General features: G+C 35.1%; 1 protein-coding gene across 1 annotated transcript in view; it reads left to right on the top strand.

Annotated features, from left to right (window-relative positions):
* Positions 1-24,265, top strand: part of LOC141549881 (calcium load-activated calcium channel-like) — an 88,961-nt gene extending 64,696 nt beyond the window's left edge. The window contains exon 3 of the mRNA XM_074279888.1: positions 23,811-24,265. Within this exon, the coding sequence (XP_074135989.1) occupies positions 23,811-24,265 (455 nt within the window). The remainder of the gene's footprint in view (positions 1-23,810) is intronic.
* The last annotated feature ends 210 nt before the right edge of the window (positions 24,266-24,475 follow it).

Genomic DNA, 24,475 nt, shown 5'->3' with positions numbered 1-24,475 from the left:
GAAAATCTATCCCCAAAACAAAATAAATTGCATTTAAAAGAAATATTAAAAAGCTAAGAGTTAGTGGGAAACTGGAGAGAAATGTTCATTCTAGATAATCAAACACCTGCAGCTTTTTAGTTTGTAGATTAATTTGTTATTGCAAAAGTCTCAAGTCATTATTAAGGAATAATTTAAGGTCATATTCCTATGAGAAGATCTTCACTCAGTTCATCCCACATACTAAGGGAGAAAAAAATCTCCAGGACCAGATGGATTCACAAGTGAATTTTACAAAGTATTTAAGAACAATCAATTCCAATGATATGCAAACTATTTGAAAAAATAATCAAGAAAGTCCTACCAAATTCCTTTTGTGTCACAGGTATGTTGCCAGGAAGAGCAAAAACAAAGAAAACTATAAACCAATTTCTTTAAAGACTGTTAATACAAAAAAAAAAAAAAAAAAAAAAAAAAAGAAAAGAAAAAAGGAAGAAGAGGAGAGGAGAGAAGGGGAAGGGAAGGGAGGGAAGAGGAAAGGAAAGGAAAGGAGGGGAAGGAAGGGTAGGGAGGGGAGGGGAAGGAAGGATAAGAGAGAGGAGAGAAGGGGGGAAGAAAGGAGAAGAGGAGAGAAGAAAAAGTCCTGCCATCCCATGCCATGCTATGCTATGCTTAGGAAACCTCTGCCGGCTGAAATAATATTCTTTTCCAGTGCTACCCTCTCTTTATCTCCCTCACCCATTGCCCTAAAGAGACTCTCTGCCCTTCTCTCGAGATTTCTCTAAACTTTACTTCTCTGCCAGGACTCCTCTACTACTTTTGGGACTTCCCCACATTCAGCCTTTCCATTCATGCATAGTAAAGGCTGACTTCCCAATGCCAATAATAAACCTCTTTCATCAGTCTAACTTTTTCGGGTTCTTAAATTCCTTTATGAAGAATCTCTGCACTGCCTTAAAGAGGGTTCCCAAAACCTACCCATGCGAAGAATCCCAAGGGGATTTAGGGGAGCCCTGAACCCGGAACCTGCCACTAACCTCAGCATTTAACTCCTTGACCACCAGAAACCCTAATCTCATTTTGGTTTCCTAAATCTACTCTCATCATTTGGTACCCTGACAACCCTAAATCTAAACCTCATCATATTTTGTTTCCCAGAACCCCAAAACCTAAACTTCATCATATATGATCTATATTCTGAATCTTAAGTTTTGTCTTGCTTTCTCACTTTAATAAAGACTTATACTTAAAGGATAAGGTTACAAAATTTTATAGAATGTTTTTAAAAAGGTGATTTTAAAAAAAACAATGGGTAAGAAAGATTGTTAATAAAAGCAATTGATAGAATTAAAAAGCCAATAAGAAGCTTGTATTGTCATTAACAAGAATCAGGTTTGTAATGCTGGGCTGGTGACAACTTCAAGGCAAAAAGTTCTATATTCTAGAGGTGGAAATGGGCATTTGACTCTTTCTTGGTTTGTGTGAACTTGGAACCTGCTAAAGTAATTGAGTTTAAATGGAACATATAGTTAGAATCTACAAATTACTGATTTTTAAAATAACTTTTCAATTGATGTATATTAAAATTAGAAACTTGATTGTAAATTACATGGTTCCTTTTTTTTTTGTGATAGGCTATATTATATCTATTTGGCAATCACTTGGGAAAATTGTGAGATTGTTAATTAAGTTATTTGGAGCTATGGTCATAATATTGAAATCTAAAATGACTAAGTGTAAGAGAAAAGCCCACAACACTTAGAAGAATAGAAAAGATGGGGCTGGACAGACAAGGGAAACAGAATCAGCCCCTGCTCTGGGGCCCCTTCTCCTAATTTATAGATTTACCAGATTTGGGGAAAACTTGATTTTAGCTTGAAAATTTCAATCTCTTCACCTTTAAATTTCTAAAAATTCTTGATTACTTAGGATTTTTGGTAGTTAATTTGAAATTCAGAACTAAAAACTGTATAATACTTATTAATATGATTTCACATTTTTTTATTTTAGATTACTTGGCTTGGGAAGATGTGGATAATCCACTCTTCCCCCACTGGCTGGCTGCTCCTTAGCCATTTTCCCTGGGGGTGGGGAGAATGAGAAAACAAACCCACTCACTTATGCTCACCCCACCCATCCTTCTCTGGGCCCTTCCAGCTGGTTAAATGAAATTCCTGTAATATTAATTGCTTCTACTGTTTAAAGGAATAGTTTAGAAGATTCTGGAATAGAGGGGATGCCCATCCATTGGGAAATGACTAAACAGATTGTGGTATATGAATGTAATTGAATACTATTGTGCTATAAGATGAATAAGAGGAATTCACAAAACCTGTAAACACTTACATGAACTGATGCTGAGTGAAATCAGCAGAAGGAGGAGAACATTGTAGATAGTTGTAGCCACACTGTGTGATGATCAACTATAATAGACTTAATTAATCTCAATAACAGTGATTTAAGATAATTGCAAAAATTTTGTTATGGATAATGCCATCAATATCCAGAGAAAGAACTATGGATTATGAATGCATATTGAAGCAAACTATTCTCACTTTAAAACAAAACAAAATAAAACAAAAAAAAATAAAAATAAAATAAAAAAAATAAAACCTTTTTGCTTGTTTTTTCTTTCTTGTGGTTTTTCTCTTTTGTCCTGATTTCTTCTTTCACAACATGATTAATGTGGAAATATGTTTAACAGGATTGTACATAGATAGCCTATATCAGATTGCTATCTTGCTATCTTGGGGAAGGGGAAGAAAAGAGAGGCAGGGAGAAAATTTTGGAATTCAAATTTTTCAAAAATGAGTGTTGAACACTACCTTTACATGTAACTGGAAAAAATTCTATTAAATGGTGGGGGAAGGGGGAGAGATACTCTGTTCTCAAGGAGCTCATGGTCTAATAAGGGAGAGAATATGTAAATAACAAGCAAGATATATATAGGACAAATTTGAAATACTTGACAGAGATAAGGCAGTAGAATTAAGGGGTAAGGGTGTCAGGTTTCCTAAAGGAATATAGCTGAGATTTTAAAGGAAACCAGGGAATCCAGGATGAGCTGATGAGGAAGAATATTACAAGCATGGGGAGAGCAAATGAAACATTTGGTATCTTGTATGAAGAAAAAACAAGGAGGTCAATGCCATGAAATTGCAGGAGACAGAGAAAAGGGTGGTGTGTAAAATATAAAACTATAGATAGTACAGAACTTTTACATTCACAACATATGGGATCCAAGAAAGAAGCCAGAAAAAGAATCCATGACTTCAGATAATCTTGTTGTTCAGTTGTTCAGTCATGCCTAAAACTTTGTGACCATCTATGCGTTTTTTTTTGTTTTTGTTTTTGGTTTTTTTTTTTTGGCAAAGATACTGGAGTAGTTTGTCATTTCTTTCTCCAGTGGATTGAGGCAAATTGAGGGTAAGGCTGCCCAAGGTCATATAGCTAGTAACTTTCTGAAAATGAAACTGAAATCAGATCTTCCTAACTCCAGGCCCAATTCTCTATCCACTTTGGTACCTAGATATATTAGACAAATGTCTAAAGTATGGGTCATGAACAAGACGAAGTGGAGATCCTATTGCAGGGAAGATAATTTGAATTCATAGGTTCCAGTGAGATTCAGGAGACTGAGACCTCTGACTGAGCAGTGTTTTCCTGGTTCTCAGAAGAGCTGCAAAGTTTGAGCACTAGCAATTTGAGGATTTCAGGGCTCAGGAAAGCCTAAGCTGGAGAGATGAGTAAAGGATAAGTATGCAGGAGAAATGACCAGCTCATGTTAATGAAACTAGTAAGAGCCCAAGACCAGATTTGAAACCAGATTTTCCTGACTAAAGGCTCAGATCTCTATCCACTATCCCAAGTTAGAATCTCTTATAGTTCCTTCATATGGGCACTTCTTTGATATTCTAACAGGGAACATGAGGCTTACAGAACAAAATAACAAAACAGAATTAGAAGATTACTATTCAAGAACTACTTTCTTCTTACAAATGGAAAACAACAAAAAACAAAAAATGAGGTTCAAAGAACTTACATGACTTACTCAATGTGACAAAAACCATCAGAATCAGGATTTAAAACCAGTTTCCAAGATTCTAAGTTGAAAATTCTATCTACTGTAACATGGCTCTCCCACAGCAAGAACAATTTTCCAGATCATTATATTTAAGGTATTGAATAAGATTGTGCCATTAGTTAAGTCCCTGTTGATCTCTGAGAAGTGTAACACTTTTTAAGTTCAAACTTTTATTCAGAAACTTGAGATAATCTCCCTTCTGTGGAGCCTGACAGCTTGATCCTCGTTCTCCTGAAAACAAGTAGTCTGGTCAAGGGTTACCAAGGTGAATTTTGTGGAGGGAGTGGCCACTACATAAAGAAGACCACAGATAATCTTCTCTTTGGTGTGACTACCTCCATAAATACAGATATGCATCCTTATATGCCTTCTTTACAGCATTCTTATCCATATTTGGCATAAGCAGATTGAAATATGATGATTTGCATAAAACACATTTCCATAGTCTTCAAGAGGGCATCTGAAGGCTTAGTTCTTTTTAAAAGTTGGTGAACACTGAAGTAGCACACAAATTATTCATCCTTTCTTTGCTTTTGCTTACTAGAAAGCTCAAATAATTTTTCAGGAACACACATATTTGAAAATATGTTTTATGCAAACTAAAATCTTGCACTGTGCTTCTTCCAAACATATGTCTTTACATTAGCCTCTGTGCCACCTAAAAATATGTTCTCCTTCATTGTAACTGACTTCACAATTGAGATGAACACATTATATAATAACACTAAATAATAAGTATTGTATGGTATGATGTAAGGAGTAGTGAATTTGTAGTGAAAGGACTGGGTCAGATCTTGATTCTGCTACACTACTAGAGATTTGAGCAGGTAATTATCTTTATTTCTTTTTGTTTTGTTTTACAAGATCATAGTATTTAGTGGTACAATGAGTTTTAGAGGTAATCTATTCCATTTAGATCTTTATTTAATTGAGGAGGAAACTTGGCCCAGAAAAGAAAACAAGAAAATAAAAATCAGTGAATAAAAACAAAACCTGTAAAATATATATCTTTCCTTCCCCACAAATTGTGCTTTAACATGGATTGTAACTTTGATAAGTTATTTTTTCTCCATTCAATCTGAATCCACTGATGAAGTAAAGGACTAGATATAAAGAAGATCTATAATTAAACATACACATAGAGAGAACACTGGTTCCTTATTTTTTTAATTTCATTTTTTAAATACACATTTCTTTCTGAATCATTTTGGAAGAGAAAAATCAGAACAAATGGGGGGAAAAAAACATATGAGATAAAAAAACAAAACAAAACAAACAAAAAAAAAAAAAAAACAGAAAAAAGAAGTGAATAGAGCATGTGTTGATTTACATTCAATCTCCATAGTTCTTTTTCTGGATGCATATGGTATTTTCTATCCAAAGTTTATTGGGATTACTTTAAATCACTGACCCATTGAAAAGAACCAAGTCTTTCATACTTGACCATCACACAATCTTGCTTTTTACTATATACAATATATTCCTGATTCTGCTTATTTCTTTCAGCATCTGTTCATGTAGATTTTTCCAGGCCTTTTAAAAATCAGATTTTCATCATTTTTAGATTCCATTACCTTCATATATATATATATAATACCTTCATATATCATAACTTATTAAGCCTTTCCTGAATTGATGGACATTTACTCATTTTCCAATTTTTTGTCACCACAAAAAGAGCTCCTACAAACATTTTTGTACAATTCCCTCCTTTATGATTTCCTTGGAAATCCCAGTAATAGCATTGATAAACCAATAAGTATGCAGTTTTATGGCCTTTTGGGCATAATTCCAAATTGCTCTCCAGAATGGTTGGATCATTTCACAACTCTACCAATAATGGATTAGGGTCCCAGTTTTCTAACATCCTCTCCAGCATTTCTCATTTTCCTGTCATCTTAGACAATCTGAGAGGTGTGAGATGGTAACTCAGGGTTGTTTTCATTTGCATTTCTCTAATCAATAGTGATTTAGAGATTTCGATTTCATCATCTGAAAAAACTGATTCTTTTTTGACATTAAGCAACAGCAATAATAATCATTGTCATAATAATAAACCCTCAGATTCAATCAGTGAGAGGATCTCATTAAGTTTCTTGAGAAGTGAAATCTAAACTTGAAAGGCATCATTCACACCAGAGTTGCAATTTTTGTTTCATAAGCTGAATGGGATTTATGCTAGAAAAGACATCAAAGATTAGCTGGTCTGACTATCATTCAATTTTTAGTTGAAGATGAATAGCTACAAGAAAATGAAGAGTAAGAATGAATGACATTTCATTATGCAAATTCTAAAAAAAAAAATGTCATCTTCCATTATGGAGTTTTGAGTACATACTGGAAACATTCTAAGTAGTAAACAGGAATAAATGCAAAATTTTTAAGTTCACAAATTATAATTCAAAGAGCCTAGGTGAAATTTCATGCTGACCAACATATGTGAAGAAATTGGAAAAAAAAAATTTCTCTTAGTTTTCCCCTTTCTGTTCAAAAAAAGGGGTAGTAATATGCTCCCATAGAAAAAGAGTTCCATCTTTCCTTTTTCTTATTTATCTGTTAAAAATATGTTGCACCAGAAGTAAATATGCATTTAGTCCTACTCTGCCACCTCCCTAGCTTGCTATTTTGAGGCAAATCCCTTATTTTTCCTATGATTCAGTTTTTTTTTTTTTTTTTTATCTTGAGAGTTAAGGGTTTAAAATAATTATTCAAAGGTGACTTTCAGTTCTAAATTTCTTTGATTTGAAATTTTAGTCTTCTTTCTTCTGCCTTTTGCAACTTCACCTATAATGTTCTCTTCTCAAAAATACAATATTCTCTGGTTGCAGGATTCTTGGGGAGCTTCTGGAGGCAGCCTTAGTTTCAGTTCAGTGTAATCATCATCTAAAATACAGCCAGGAGTTAAAGTCCAGATCCTTCATTTTCTCCTTCAAGGTCTTGTCTCTTTTCCTGGGCCCAGTTAGCTTTCTTAGAGGCCTATCTCTCTCCTTGGTTCCAAGAGCTCTCTCCAAATCTCCAGCCAGAAGAAAAGTGGAAGTTGGAATGAATCCTGACTCCTCCTCCCAGAGAGTGGGCTTGTGGGTTTCTGACTTGTGAATCTCCAGGAAGTTCAAGAGTAGGCTTGTCCTTTAGTGGGCTTGTATGTCTGGCTTAGAGAGCTTCTTGCTTATATTTCTGCCCAATTCATGCATCTCCTCTTTATATATGCTCTCTAAAGGTGTGAACTCCTTTAAAGGTGTGAACTAAGCACCTTGTTTCAAGTTCTGGCCTATAATATCCACCAAACTGGTTTTCTCTCTATTTCTCATATATGATATTTCATTTCTCCTTCCTGAGTTGCTTTGTTTGTTTTTGTTTTGTTTTGTTTTGTTTTGTTTTTGGCAATTCTCTATTTCTTGAATGCATTCTCTTTTTACCTCTCCTTCATAGATTGCTTCTATTTCTATAAGATATATTTCAGGAATTATTTAATACATTTGTATATAAGGCTGATTCTTAACATTCAAGGTAAACAAATAACATCTGAATCAATGATTACTGAACCATTACTTCTAAGGAAAAAGCAGGGTTAGGTTCTTGCAAGCCTCTTGACACTTTAGCATTTTCTGGAGCATTCATACACATAGACAAGCAAATTTTCTCTTCCTTTTTCTGCATGTACTATATCAGTGAATTATTAAATTTAATTCATGGTCAGCAACACTATAACTCATGTCTGGACTAAGCATATCTACCATATATATATGTGTGTGTGTGTGTGTGTGTGTGTGTGTGTGTGTGTGTGTGTGTGTGTATGTGTGTGTGTGTGTGTGAATATATATATATATATATATATATATGTGTGTGTGTGTGTGTGTGTGTGTGTGTGTGTGTGTGTGTGTGTGTGAATATATATATATATATATATATATATATTTTTTTTTTACATAAGCCGTACTCTGGTTTTTTTATGCTCAGGAACACTAGACAAGACTATATCACTATACATGGGCCATTTTAAATAGCACTTTAAATAGCATTTAACACAAATGCAAAAATGCAACAACAAAATAACCAAAAAATGGACGTTTATTTACATTATTAGAGCTGAAAGATGGCATATCATTGTATTGGTTAACTTTAGCTCAGAGAGTGCATATCAGGTGACTCAAATTTATCCCCACTCTGTGAATGATCATGGAAGTGATTCAAATACTGATTTTTAAGTTACAAATAAATTTTAGCAAGTAATTTAATTTTAAAATGTGAAATCTGTGAATAATGAAAGTAACATGTATTTTCATTTATGAACTTTGTTTTTATGTTGCATAAATATATAACATATATATATATATATATATATATATATTTTTTTTTTTTTTTTTTTTGCATAAGCTATACTCTGGTTTTCTTGTGCTTAGGAACACTAGACAAGACTACATCACTATATATGGACCATTTTAAACAGCACTTTAAACTTATTTGATGTTATATCCCTGTAAAATGGTGTGGCAAAACCACAATTAATCAGCAAAAAATTCTGGAGTTATTACTTTATGCAAACATAATGTTAGACCATATGGATACAAAAAGAAAAGTGAAGCTTAATGTTATAGAACAAAGCAAACATTGTCACAGATAGAGGGAGAATAAGTGATCTGGGTATATACATATACACATAGGTATTCACACAATAAGATAGATACATAGATACATGAGATGTAAGCTAATCTTGAGGAAGAAAACACAACATGGAATGGAGGAATCAGAAAAGGATTTGCATAGAAAGTGGTATTTGTACTAAATCTTTTTTTTTTAATTATTTTTATAATTATAATTTTTGACAGTACATATGCATGAGTAATTTTTTTTTACAAAATTATCCCTTGTATTCATTTTTCCAGATTTTCCCCTCCCTCCCTCTACTCCCTCCCCTATATGACAGGCAATCCCATACATATTAAATGTGTTACAGTATATCCTAGATACAATATATGTGTGTAAATCCAATTTTCTTGTTGCAAAGTAAGAATTGTATTCCGAAGGTATAAGTAACCTGGAGAGAAAAACTGTAGTGCTGATATTTTACATTCAATTCCCAGTGTTCATTCTCTGGGTGTAGCTGTTTCTGTCCATCATTGATCAACTTGAAGTGAGTTGGATCTTCTTTATGTTGAAGATATCCAATTCCATCAGAATACATCTTCATATAGTATTGTTGTTGAAGTGTATAGTGATCTCCTGGTTCTGCTCATTTCACTCAGCATCAGTTCATGCAAGTCTCTCCAAACCTCTCTGTATTCATCCTGCTGGTCATTTCTTACAGAACAATAATATTCCATAACGTTCATATGCCATAATTTGCCCAACCATTTTCCAATTGATGGACATCCATTCATTTTCCAGTTTCTAGCCACTACAAAAAGGGCTACCACAAACATTTTGGCACATACAGGTCCGTTTCCCTTCTTTAGTATTTCTTTGGGATATAAGTCCAGTAGTAGCACTGCTGGATCAAAGTTTGATAATTTTTTGGGCATGGTTCCAAATTGCTCTCCAGAATGGCTGAATTCTTTCACAATTCCACCAACAATGCATCAGTGTCCCAGTTTTCCCACATCTCCATCCAGCATTCATCATTATCTTTTCCTGTCATCTTAGCCAATCTGACAGGTGTGTAATGATATCTCAGAGTTGTCTTAATTTGCATTTCTCTGATCAATAGTGATTTGGAGCACTCTTTCATATGAATGGATATAGTTTCAATTTCATCATCTGAAAATTGTCTGTTCATATTCTTTGAAATTTATCAATTGGAGAATGGTTTGATTTCTTATAAATTATAGTCAGTTCTCTATATATTTTGGAAAGGAGGCCTTTATTAGAATCTTTAATTGTAAAAATATTTTCTCAATTTGTTACTTCCCTTCTAATCATGTTCACATCAGTTTTGTTTGTACAAAAGCTTTTTAATTTGATGTAATCAAAATCTTCTATTTTGTGATCAATAATGATCTCTAGTTCTCCTTTGGTCACAAATTCCTTCCTCCTCCACAGGTCTGGGAGGTAGACTATCCTCTGTTCCTCTAGTCTATTTATGATCTCATTCCTTATGCCTAAATCGTGGACCCATTTTGATCTTATCTTGGTATATCGTGTTAAATGTGGGTCCATATCTAATTTCTGCCATACTAATTTCCAGTTTTCCCAACAGTTTTTTTTTTTCAAATAATGAATTCTTATCCCAAATGTTGGTATCTTTGGGTTTGTCAAACACTAGATTCCTATAGTTGTACCCTATTTTGTCCTGTGTATACCTATTCTGTTCCACTGATCGATTAGTCTATTTCTTAACCAATACCAAATGCTTTTGGTGACTGCTGCTTTATAATATAGCTTTAGATCAGGTACAGCTAGACCACCTTTATCTGACTTTTTTTTCATTAATTCCCTTGAAATTCTCAACCTTTTGTTCTTCCACATGAATTTTGTTATTTTTTCTAGGTCATTAAAGTAGTTTCTTGGGAGTCTGATTGGTATAGCACTAAATAAATAGATTAGTTGGGGGAGTCTTGTCATCTTTATTATATACATTCAGCCTATCCAAGAGCAATTAATGTCTTTCCAATTATTTAAATCTGACTTTATTTTTGTGGTGAGTTTTTTGTAATTTCGCTAGTATAATTCCTGACTTTTCTTTGGTAAATGGATTCCTAAATATTTTATATTATCGACAGTTGTTTTGAATGGAATTTCTTTTTATATCTCTTGCTGTTGGATTGTGTTGGTGATGTATAAAAATGTTGAGGATTTATATGGATTTATTTTGTATCCAGCAACTTTGCTAAAGTTGTGAATTATTTCCATTAACTTTTTATTAGAATCTCTGGGGTTCTCTAAGTATACCATCATATCATCTGCAAAGAGTGATAGTTTTATTTCCTCATTACCTACTCTTATTCCTTTAATCTCTTTCTTGACTCTTATTGCCAAGGCTAGTATTTCTAATACAATATTGAATAGTAATGGTGATAGTAGGCAACCTTGTTTCACTCCTGATCTTAATGGGAAAGGTTCTAGTTTATCTCCATTTGTGCTAAATCTTAAAAGAAATAAGGAATTCTAAGAGGCAGAGGTGAGAAGAGAGTATGTTTTCACAGTGGGGAGCATTCATTGCAAAGACAGCTCAGGAGAGAAACATATTAAGCAAAATGGGCAGCTAGGTAGAGAAATGGATAGAATGCTGGACCTAGAGTAAGGAAGATTCATTTTTCTGAGTTCAACTTTGGTCTCAGACATTTCTTAGCTATTTAAGCCTTGGCAATTCACTTACCCTATCAAGCTTGGCTGTCTCATCTGTAAAAGGAGCTGGAAAAGGAAATGGTATAATAACTTGAGGAAGAGTATATCTTGTGACTATAGGGGAAGTTCATTTTTGTTGTTGTTGCTTTATTTTCAAAGCTGTTAAATGCTTTTGTCTGGAAATAATATATCTTTTGTGGTTAATTTAGGAAAAGTAAATAAATTGGTCAGGACTCCTAAGATGGATTTTGACTGGGCAAATTAATTCAACCCGGATAGTTTTCTGTGAGTATCAATATGAGGGGGCACATAGGATGTGTGGTTATATACATGTGTACATACAAATATACATGTATGCCATATATCATATGTTATGTTGTGTGTGTAAATGTATAGCATGAGGTAGAGATGTAATTTCCTTGCTATTTTGCTGCTGTGACTCCTGATCTAGTGAGTAATAACATGATAAAATGTGAAATCTTTATACAAGGCAAAAATATTGAATTAACATCTAGAGAACCTGGAGTTACTCCTCATTTTGGCCTTTATATTCATAACTCCAGTAGTTTCTCTGTGTCTTACCTTTCTCAAATACAAAATTAGAATAACAGTATTGGCCTTATCTACTACCTAGAGCAGGTAATAGTTTCTAATAAAATATTGTAGGTAAAAAACATTTGAAAATTACAGAGTGCTAAGTATTATTAATATCAAAGACTTTTATTATATGTAAGAACTATTACAGCATTAGCAATAGTCCTTCCATGAAAGATCATGCATTTTTCTATGAATATTTCTGACTATTTGGTCAGCTCTAACCATTCAGCTACCTTTTGAAAGGAAATAACTAAGTGATATGGATTTTCTTCAGGACATTATTTCTGTAGCGAATATCTTTACTCAAATAATATTCTGTTTTTATGGTTTAATGATCAGTAGACTTTTTGGAGGGATCGTTCCCTTTTTGGAATATTTAAAAATATATAAGTGCCTTTTAAATTGTTGTCTTCAAAACAAACTTTAGCTATATATTTGTTTGTTTTAATGTTGAACCACACGTTCAGATTTATTTTTTCATAGTCCTCTATTCCATCTTTAACACTAACAACTTTTCTCTCTCCCACTACATATTAACAATATGTGTTTTCATGGCTTATAGAACCTAAGAAAGATATTCATAGGATCTCCCCACTTTTTTTTCTTTTCTGTTGCAGATAATATTAAAGTATAATAATTTTTATGTTGTCAGTTTTGTCTTTGAACAACTAAAATGATCAAGACCCAACAAAGTTGTTACTCTTAAGTAGAAGTAGCATGGCACAGTGGATGCATTGCCACTCTTAGAGTTATAAGAGTTGGGTTCAAATCTTCTGCCTGACTTGTTATCTGTGCAATCCCAGGAAAATTTATTAATCTCTTTTTCTTGGGCAATGACTAAGGACTTAGAATTAAATATTGAAGAAGGCAAATTCCACTACAGAAATTTCCCATCCTTTTCATATTTTTTGCAATTGGTACTTATATTCACTTTTCTAAGAATCTGTAATCTGTGTTTCCATTTAATTTCAATTAATTTCTTTTTATTTTCTTTATAGTAAAAATGTCCAGATATACGTGTGCTTATTTTTCTCAATTCTTGGTCATTGGAAAAAGATCTTAATTTAAATGACCAATAATAAAATTTTGATGGATTATCTCAAATATATTTGTACCCTTGACCCATTAGCATTATTACCCTTAGTTGTATTCATCATCTCTGAAGAAACAGGTCATTTTGTATTTCTAATTGATAATGAGTTGCTTTTACCAAAAATGTAAATCTGATTAGTAATAATCAGAATCATTTTTTAAAATGTATTTCCCTTTTTCTAAGATCAATGCTTTGCTTGAACATCTATCAGATAAATTGCTAGCATTGTACAACTCTGTATTTAGTTGCAATTAGTAAATAATGATTGCAGTAGGATATGGGAGAGATTTTTCTTAGATATCAAAAAATAAACAAATATGGAATAAGGAAATGGCCAAAAAAAAGTAAACATAAATATTCTACAATGAAGAAAGCTAATTTGAAAGTCAGATAATGAAAGCTTACAGCTGTCCATGTTTGTGATTGATTATTCAACACTAAAAGAGGGTATTTTCTTGCCACTGATAATCATTGGAGTAGATGATGTGAAAATCAAATCTTCAGTTTTTATGATGGTACAGTACAATAGAGTACAAGCAGATTTTGAGTGCATGACGGGAGGTTGATTATTATCAGACTGTAGCAAAGTATTGCTGATGTGTGGATTATAGGGGAATGTGTATTGGATATAGATCTCTGTAAAGTTCCAATTGACTTTTTCAAGGTGAAAATGCATTTAGTGAATAGATGAATAAATGAGACAATGGTTATTAGGTAGAGATGGATGTCACTATTCTGCACCTGGCCAATAACATTAAGAGGAAGTTTGACTCTGGCTCTGACCTTCCATAGACTAAATTCAGTATACTAAGGATTGTGATGGCAGAGCCCTGGTAAATGTCATATCTGATTGGTGCAGTTCTAAGTCACAATAACCCTACACAGGAAAGGTGTATTTCAAAATTGCCTAGTCATCATCAGCAAACTCAGAGACAAATGATGAGAAACGTAAGAGAGAGAGAGAGACAGACAGACAGACAGACCAGACCAATGACAGAGAGATAAATCAAGCTAAAAATAGAACTAGTATTATTTTGGTCATTTTAGAGGCAATCAGCTTTCCATAAATTAGTGACCTTTGATGGCACTGTATTCAAATAGATGTTTATTCTAGTGTAATACCTAGTATTTTCTGTAGTTACTAATTAAAAAATATGTTTCTCAAAGAAAAAAAAATGGCTTTTTTCATGTTTCAAATGTACCACTTGGATGCATGGGTACTTACCCAGCATAGCACAAGGGAGTTGTTATGTCACCACGCCAAGAAAAAAATGAGGCAACATTTGAAATTATTACATGATTTATTTGGTGATATCTAATCACTGTAAAGGAAAAAAAAAAGACTTACAGGAAAATATAAAAATTAAATCACTGAACTATTTTCAGGAAAACTTTTGGAATAGAATGTATTTTGCAATTACACTTTTGGGTACAATGGCATGGCAATGTTTTGGGTCCATCAACCACATAGTTTCATATAGTGATACAAAATCCCCAAATTTCACAGTTGAAAGAAACTTCAAAAAATAACATAATCTAACAAATACCTGAATAATAAGCCCCTTCTGATAACATTATAAGTAGTTAACTTGACTCTCCTTGAAGTCTTCCACTGACAGGAAACTCTTTACTTTCTGAGGCAAACGTTTCCACTTTTGGATAATTCTAATCATTACAACTAACAGTTAGGTGGCACAGTGAATAGTACATAGTCAGGATGACCTGAATTCTACTTTATTTGCTTCTGTTTTCTCATCAGTAAAAAGAGTTGGAGGAAATGACAAGCAACTCTTAATACCTTTGCCAAGAAAACCCCCAAAATGGGATCATGAAAAGTGAGACATGGTGGGCACTGAGGTGATGCAGTGGATAGTGCTAGGTCTAAAGTCAGAGAAACTCAAATCTGGCCTAAGATTTTTACTAGCTCTGTGATACTGAGCAACTCACTTAATCCTGTTTGCCTTAACTTCTTATCTGTGAAAAGAGATGAAGAAATAAATGGCAAACCACTCTAGTATTTCTGCCAAGAAAACCCCAGGTGGGGTCTTGAAGATTTGGACAAGATGAACAAAAATCATTGCAAAATGTTTTCCTTACATTAAACCAAAACTGTTCTCTTTTCAACACCTACCTTTTTTCAGCCACTTTAACGATATCTCACCCCAAAATAAGTCATCTTTTCTTAATATAGTTCTGATTTATTTCAGCCAGTCTTCTTATGAAAAGTGCCCTCTTATTTTGGAGATAAAATATAAAATCCTTGATTTGCACGTTAGAATTTTTTCACTATCTCTCCAACACATCTTTTCAAATTAATTTTACATATATTCCTCCAAAATAATCTTTATTCCATTGTAAGTCACTTGCTGATCCTACTATGTGATATTTCATTTTTACCTGGACCTTTGCATAGACTGACATCAAATCTGGAATGCTCTCCATCCTCCCCCTCTTCCTTAGAGTTGCTTGTCATTTCCTCCAATTGCCATTGTACCCAAAAGTGTAATTGCAAAATACGTTCTCCTCCAAAAGTTTTTTTTGAAAATAGTTCAGTGATTTAATTTTTATGTTTTTCTGTAAGTCTTTGTTTTTATTTTTATTTTTTTATTTTATTTAGAATGTTTCCACAGTATATATGCATGAGTAATTTTTTTTATAATATTATCCCTTGTATTCATTTTTCCAAATCATCCCTCCCTTTCCTCCATTCCCTCCCCCCGATGACAGCCAATCCCATACATTTTACATGTGTTACAATATAACCTAGATACAATATATGTGTGTAAATACCATTTTCTTGTTGCATATTAAATATTAGATTCTGAAGGTATAAGTAACCTGGGTAGATAGACAGTAGTGCTAACAATTTACATTCACTTCCCAGTGTTCCTTCTCTGGGTGTAGTTGTTTCTGTCCATCCTTGATCAACTGGAAGTGAGTTGGATCTTCTTTATGTTGAAGATTTCCACTTCCATCAGAATACATCCTCATATAGCATCGTTGTTGAAGTGTCTAGTGATCTTCTGGTTCTGCTCATTTCACTCAGCAACAGTTGATTTAAGTCTCTCCAAGCCTCTCTGTATTCCTCCTGCTGGTCATTTCTTACGGAGCAATAATATTCCATAACCTTCATATACCACAATTTACCCAACCATTCTCCAATTGATAGACATCCATTCATCTTCCATTTTCTAGCTACAACAAAAAGAGCTGCCATAAACATTTTGGCACATACAGGTCCCTTTCCACTCTTTAGTATTTCTTTGGGATATAATCCCAATAACAGCAATGCTGGGTCAAAGGGTATGCACAGTTTGATAACTTTTTGGGCATAGTTCCAAATTGCTCTCCAGAATGGCTGGATTCTTTCACAACTCCACCAACATTGTATCAGTGTCCCAGTTTTCCCACATCCCCTCCAACATTCATCATTATTTGTTCCTGTCATCTTAGCCAATCTGACAGGTGTTTAGTGGTATCTCAGAGTTGTTTTAATTTGCATTTCTCTGATCAGTAGTGATTTGGAACACTCTTTAATATGAGTGGAAATAATTTCAATTTCATCATATGAGAATTGTCTGTTCATATCCCTTGACCATTTATCAATTGGAGAATGGTTTGGTTTCCTATAAATCAGGGTCAGTTCTCTATATATTTTGGAAATGAGACCTTTGTCAGAACCTTTCCTTTTAAAAATATTTTCCCAATGTGTTACTTCCCTTCTAATCTTGTTTGCATTAGTATTGTTTGTACAGAAACTTTTTAGTTTGATGTAATCAAAATCTTCTATTTTGTGATCAATAATGATCTCTAGTTCTCCTTTGGTCACAAATTCCTTCCTCCTCCACAGGTCTGAGAGGTAGACTATCCTCTGTTCCTCTAATCTATTCATGATCTCATTCTTTATGCCTAAATCATGGACCCATTTTGATCTTATCTTGGTATAAGGTGTTAAGTGTGGATCCATATCTAATTTCTGCCATACTAATTTCCAGTTTTCCCAACAGTTTCTTCCGAATAATGAATATTTGTCCCTAATGTTGGTATCTTTGGGTTTGTCAAAGATTAGATTGCTGTAGATGTACCCTTTTTTGTCCTTTGTATCTAATCTGTTCCACTGATCTACTGATCTATTTCTTAGCCAGTACCAAATGGTTTTGGTGACTGCTGCTATATAATATAGGTTTAGATAAGGTACACTTAGACCACCTTCCTCTGACTTTTTTTTCATTAGTCCCCTTGCAATTCTCAACCTTTTATTCTTCCATATGAATTTTGTTGTTATTTTTTCTAGGTCATTAAAATAGTTTCTTGGGAGTCTGATTGGTTTAGCACTAAATAAATAGATTAGTTTGGGGAGTATTGTCATCTTTATTATATTCGCTCGGCCTATCCAAGAGCACTGAATGTCTTTCCAATTATTTAAATCTGACTTTATTTTTGTGGCAAGTGTTTTGTAATTTTTCTCATATAATTCCTGACTATTCTTTGATAGATGGATTCCCAAATATTTTATACTCTCAACATTTGTTTGGAATGAAATTTCTCTTTGTATCTCTTACTGTTGCATTTTGTTGGTGATATATAAGAATGCTGAGGATTTGTATGGATTTATTTTATATCCTGCCACATTGCTAAAATTCTGAATTATTTCTAATAGCTTTTTAGCAGAGTCTTTGGGGTTCTCTAAGTATACCATCATGTCATCTGCAAAGAGTGAAAGTTTGATTTCCTCATTTCCTCCTCTAATTCCTTGAATCTCTTTCTCGGCTCTTATTGCCCAGGCTAGCATTTCTAGTACTATATTGAATAGTAATGGTGATAGTGGGTAACGTTGTTTCACTCCTGATCTTACTGGGAAAGGTTGCAGTTTATTTCTATTGCATATTATGCTTACTGACGGTCTTAAATATATGCTCCTGATTATTCTAAGGAATAATCCATTTATTCCTATACTCTCAAGAGTTTTTAGTAGGAATGGATGTTGGATTTTGTCAAATGTTTTTTCTGCATCTATTGAGATGATTATATGGTTTTTATCAATTTGATTATTAATATGGTCAATTATACTAATAGTTTTCCTAATATTAAACCAGCCCTGCACTCCTGGTAGGAATCCTACTTGATCATAGTATATAATCCTGGGGATGATTTTCTGAAGTCTTTTTGCTAATATCTTATTTAAGATTTTAGCATCAATATTTATTAAGGAAATTGGTCTATAATTTTCTTTCTCAGTTTTCGATCGACCTCGTTTAGGTATCAGTACCATGTCTGTGTCATAAAAGGAGTTTGGTAGGACTCCTTCATTCCCTATTTTTTCAAATAGTTTATATAGCATTGGAGCTAATTGTTCTTTAAATGTTTGGTAGAATTCACATGTAAATCCATCTGGTCCAGGGGCTTTTTTCCTGGGGAGTTGATTAATAGCTTGCTCTATTTCTTTTCTGAAATGGGACTATTTAAGCAATTTATTTCCTCCTCTGTTAATCTAGGAAGCCTATATTTTTGGAGGAAGTCATCCATTTCACTTAAGTTATCAAATTTATTGGCATAAAGTTGGGCAAAGTAACTCCTTATTATTTCTCTAATTTCCTCTTCATTGGTGGAAAGATCCCCCTTTTCATTTGTAAGAGTAACAATTTGATTTTCCTCTTTCTTTTTTCTGATCGGATTTACCAAAGGTTTATCTATTTTATTGGCTTTTTCATAAAACCAACTCTTGGTTTTATTTATTAATTCAATAGTTTTTTTACTTTCAATATTATTGATTTCTCCTTTTAATTTTTGTATTTCAAGTTTAATTTTTGGTTGGGGGTTTTTAATTCGGTCCTTTTCTAGCCTTTTAAGTTGCAAGCCCAATTCGTTAATCTTCTCTTTCTCTATTTTCTTCAAACAAGCCTCTGAAGATATAAAATTTCCCCTTATTACTGCTTTAGCTGCATCCCACAGATCTTGGTATGATGTCTCATCATTGTCATTATCTTGGGTGAAATTATTGTTTCTATAATTTGCTCTTTCACCCAGTCATTCTTTAAGATGAGATTATTCAGTCTCCAATTACTTTTTGGTCCATTTATCCCTAACTTTTTACTGAATGCAGTCCTTACTACACTGTGGTCCGAGAAGAAGGCATTTATTATTTCTGCCTTCCTACATTTAATTTTGAGATCTTTATGTCCTAATATATGGTCAATTTTTGTATAGGATCCATAAACTGCTGAGAAGAAAGTATATTCCTTTCTATTGCCATTCAGTTTTCTCCAAAGGTCTATCATACCTAGTTTTTCTAATGTTCTATTTACTTTTTTAATTTCTTTCTTGTTTGTTTTGTGGTTTGATTTGTCTCAATCTGAGAGGGCAAGATTGAGATCTCCCACTATTATAGTTTTACTGTCTATTTCTTCTTGCATCTCTCTTAACTTTTTCTTTAGAAAGTTAGATGCTATACCACTTGGTGCATATATGTTTAGTATCAATATGGCTTCATTATTTATGCTACCTTTCAGCAGGATATAGTTTCCTTCCTTCTCTCTTTTAATTAGATCAACTTCTGCTTTTGCTTGATCTGAGAAAAGGATAACTACCCCTGCTTTTTTGGCTTTACCTGAAGCATAATAGATTCTGCTCCAACCTTTTCCCTTTACTCTATATGTATCTCCCTGCTTTAAGTGTGTTTCCTGTAAACAACATATTGTAGGGTTCTGATTTTTGATCCAGTCTGCTATCCGTCTCCGTTTGATGGGAGCGTTCATCCCATTCACATTTACAGTTAAAATTACTAATTCTGTATTTCCTGCCATCATATTATCCCCAGATTATGCTTTTTCCCTTGACCCCCCTGAACCCCTTCCCCAATATTCAATTTATAGACCCCCCTTGTGACGTGCAGCCCTCCCTTTTTTTTTTAGTATCCCTCCCCCCTCCCTCCACGTCCCTTCCCTTATTCTCCTTTTCCTTTTCCCTTTTCCTGTCCCCCCCTTTTAATGAGGTGAGAGAGAATTCTCTGAAAAACAAATATGTCAATTATTTACTCTTTGACCCTCTTCTGATGAGAGTAAGATTCACACAATGTTTCTCCCCCTCTCTAAATTCCCTCAGATATGGTATATTTTCTATGCCTCTTCCTGGGATGTAGTTTCCCTCATTTTTTCACTCCTTCCCCTTTTTCTGATATTACCCCCTTCCCTTTACTACACCCCCCTTTTTTATATCAGTAAAATCAAATTATCCATGCGTACTTTCTATATATCCACAACAGAGATCTAGTTCTCAAGGGTTCTGTGTACCTTTTTCTGTTTCTCTTCAGTCTTGTGGATGTAGACCAAATTTTTTGTTTAAGTCTGGCTTTTTTCTTAGAAACATATGGAATTCCTCTATTTCATTGAATGACCATCTTCTTCTATGGAAAAAGATGCTAGCTGGGTAGTTTATTCTTGGTTGCAATCCTTGATCTTTTGCCTTTTGGAATATCAGGTTCCAGGCCCTTCTATCTTTTAATGTGGAGGCAGCCAGATCTTGTGTGACCCTTATTGTGGCACCTTGGTATTTATATTGTTTTTTTCTAGCTGCTTGCAGGATTTTCTCCTTTGTGTGGTAATTCTGCAGCTTAGCCACAATGTTCCGTGGTGTTCTTTTTTTAGGGTCTATTTCAGAAGGAGTTCGATGAATTCTTTCAACATCTTCTTTCCCTTCTGTTTCTTTTATCTCTGGACAGTTCTCTTTGATGATTTCCTATAAAATAGAATCTAGGCTCTTTTTTTGGTCATAGTTTTTGGGAATTCCAATGATCCTCACATTATCTCTCCTAGATCTATTTTCCAGGTCTATAGATTTTCCCAGTAAGTATTAGACGTTATTCTCCAGCTTTTCATTTTTTTTTCTTTTGTTTGACTGATTCTTGGGTTCTCAATGAATCATTCATTTGTATTTGTTCCATCCTGAATTTTAAGGAGTTATTTTCTTCATTCACAGTTTTTAGTTCTTTTTGTAAATGCCCAATTTCGTTTTTAAATGGATTATTTTGCTCTATTGAATTTTTTCCATTTCCCTAATTTTTTTTAGAGAATTATTTTCTTTTTCCAATTCAGAAATCCTATTTTCTTGAGACTTTTTTTATCTTCTCCAATTCAGAAATTCTACTTTCCTGTGATTTTTTAACCTTTTCTAATTCACAAATTTTTTTTCCCTGAATCTCCTGTGAATTCTTTTATTTTTTCCAACTCCAATTTCAGAAGGTTGTTATTCTCTATCATAGCTTCTCTTTCCTTTCCCCATTTTTCTTCAAACTCTCTTAACTTTTTAATAGTCTCTTCGAGGAGAGAGTTATGTGATGGGGGGCAGGTATCACTCCCCTTTAGGCTGTTATCTGCTGACTCTCTGCTGTTAACTTCCTCGGGGTTGGATACCCGCTCTTTCTCTGTGTAGAAGGAATCGATCGTTTTTCTTGGCTTTTTACTCATACTTAACAAATCTTTTGGGGTCTGTCCCTGGGGTAGGAAATTATTTATTTATTTCTTTACCAGCTTCCTCCCAGACCAGATGGATGCAGTGGCTCCTGCGCCTGAGCTAAGAGAGAGCTCTAGGAGAGAGTTCCCCACCCCCTCCCTGGAAGTGCCTTAGAGGTGATCAGCACTGCTGTGCCCGAGGGCGCTGTGTTTTAGCGGCTTCCCTGAGGTTGAGACTTTACAGGAAAGGCAACACAAAGCCTAGCCTATGTGTCCCAGTGGGGCGTGGATGTCTGTAGCAGGTGACATGAAAAGCCCCTGTGCTCAACCTGGAAGTGTCTGCCAGAAACCGCGGTCCCTAGTTCAAAGGTTCCCCTTCTCTGGGGCTTCCGTTCCACAGCCTCCAGCCAGCCGAGCCAGGCACTATGAGTTACCGCCCTGCCCACTCTTCAATCTCTTAACTACTCCAAGGTAAAAGCCTGGGTTGCCTTTGTTGGCCACACCCCCGGTGCCGAGATCTGCTGAGTCACCCCCGGGATCCGGGAAGATCCAATCTGGTTTTAAATTTTAAAGTGGCTTAGATTTCTCTTCTGAATTGCTGTTTTATAAGCAGAGAAGAGCTAATAGCCTGTGCCAGATTCTTTTATGTCAGTGGATTCACTGATCCCAGAGCCCTCCCCAGCGTGACTGGTGCAGTGTGCCACTACCCCACCGTCTGCACTGGCCTCTCTTCTTCCTCCCCTGGGAGCTGACCTTTACTGCTGAAACTCCAGATTCTCTTCAACTGGTAAGTCGTGCTTCCAGTCCTTGTGGATTCTTTCAATCCAACGCTATTTCTGAGGCTGATTAAATCTAGTTGGTTGTGAGGGAAGAAAGGAGCTTACACAGTGGCGTGTATCTTCTCTGCCATCTTGGCTCCACCCCATAGGAATGTAAAGTCTTACAAAAATAAGTGTTGAAAACTATATTTACAAGTAGTTTGAAAATAAAATACTATTGAAAATTAAAAAATAAATTTTAAAAATATTTTGATCAAATTTAAATAAACTAAATGTACAATATTTTTCTATTAAATAATCCTTTCAAAGAGGAATAATCACAAACCAAGATTCAGAGGGACATTCCATTTGACCTAGAATCTAGGGAGTAGTAGGATCTAGCTTCAGTCATGTGTTGTTAGGATTATTAAGTGAGAACTCAGGTTTTCTGGACAATTACAAGGTGAGAACTCAGGTTGACTTGATAGAGGGGGCAAGCTCATTGGCTGGGGTGGTTCTTCCCAGAAGCCCTTGCATTATCCCACGCCCATTCTCTGGGAGAATAAAAGAGAGGACTCTCAGAGAAAGAGGAGGACTCTGAATTGCATCAGGCTTGACGGGGCTCTCTGCAGGAAGGGAAGTCACTTCTTTGGACAAGAGTTAACAGCAACTGCCTGGAGACAACGGTTCATTACAGGAAGAAGAATCTGTCGGAGAGATTTGAGTAGAAGACACAGCAGATCTCTTCCCAGAGAGCGATCCAGCAGCTTCTGGAGACTACAGCTCGTTACAATTGGCGCCCAACGTGGGGCAAGGACTTTTACTTATCCTGACAAGAGGAGCTAGACCAGACCTTCGCAATTTGGCGCCCGAACAGGGACAGGGGGAGCCACAGGTAGCCCTAGGGAACTTCTAAATTTAGTTCTCTATACCATTAATTTTCTAATTTTTTCGAAATCTGTTGGGAGAAGATTATACAGACTGTTCCTTCATCTTCCTCTATATACTCTGTACTATGTCTATCAGACAGGTATTACTTGGGTACTGGTTTACAGGACGGACAAGTATAAGAGATTAAAAGCTGAAGTGGAAAAGCAGAGCAAAAAATTGGAAAAGAAGAAGGAAACAATAACAGAATCAGCTGGTCGTCAGCAAAAGAAGAAAATAGAGAGGCAGGAGGAGAAACTGAAGAATAACAACAGGGATCTATCTATGGTTCGAATGAAATCTATGTTTGCTATTGGCTTTTGTTTTACTGCCTTGATGGGAATGTTTAACTCCATATTTGATGGCAGGGTGGTGGCAAAGCTTCCCTTCACTCCTCTTTCCTACATCCAAGGTTTATCTCATCGAAATCTGTCGGAGAGATTTGAGTAGAAGACACAGCAGATCTCTTCCCAGAGAGCGATCCAGCAGCTTCTGGAGACTACAGCTCGTTACAATTGGCGCCCAACGTGGGGCAAGGACTTTTACTTATCCTGACAAGAGGAGCTAGACCAGACCTTCGCAATTTGGCGCCCGAACAGGGACAGGGGGAGCCACAGGTAGCCCTAGGGAACTTCTAAATTTAGTTCTCTATACCATTAATTTTCTAATTTTTTCGAAATCTGTTGGGAGAAGATTATACAGACTGTTCCTTCATCTTCCTCTATATACTCTGTACTATGTCTATCAGACAGGTATTACTTGGGTACTGGTTTACAGGACGGACAAGTATAAGAGATTAAAAGCTGAAGTGGAAAAGCAGAGCAAAAAATTGGAAAAGAAGAAGGAAACAATAACAGAATCAGCTGGTCGTCAGCAAAAGAAGAAAATAGAGAGGCAGGAGGAGAAACTGAAGAATAACAACAGGGATCTATCTATGGTTCGAATGAAATCTATGTTTGCTATTGGCTTTTGTTTTACTGCCTTGATGGGAATGTTTAACTCCATATTTGATGGCAGGGTGGTGGCAAAGCTTCCCTTCACTCCTCTTTCCTACATCCAAGGTTTATCTCATCGAAATCTGTCGGAGAGATTTGAGTAGAAGACACAGCAGATCTCTTCCCAGAGAGCGATCCAGCAGCTTCTGGAGACTACAGCTCATTACAATTGGCGCCCAACGTGGGGCAAGGACTTTTACTTATCCTGACAAGAGGAGCTAGACCAGACCTTCGCAATTTGGCGCCCGAACAAGGACAGGGGGAGCCACAGGTAGCCCTAGGGAACTTCTAAATTTAGTTCTCTATACCATTAA

This window comes from Sminthopsis crassicaudata, chromosome 1 (genome assembly GCF_048593235.1).
Source record: "Sminthopsis crassicaudata isolate SCR6 chromosome 1, ASM4859323v1, whole genome shotgun sequence".
Lineage (NCBI taxonomy): Eukaryota > Metazoa > Chordata > Mammalia > Dasyuromorphia > Dasyuridae > Sminthopsis > Sminthopsis crassicaudata.
This window is presented reverse-complemented; position numbering and strand designations above follow the sequence as displayed.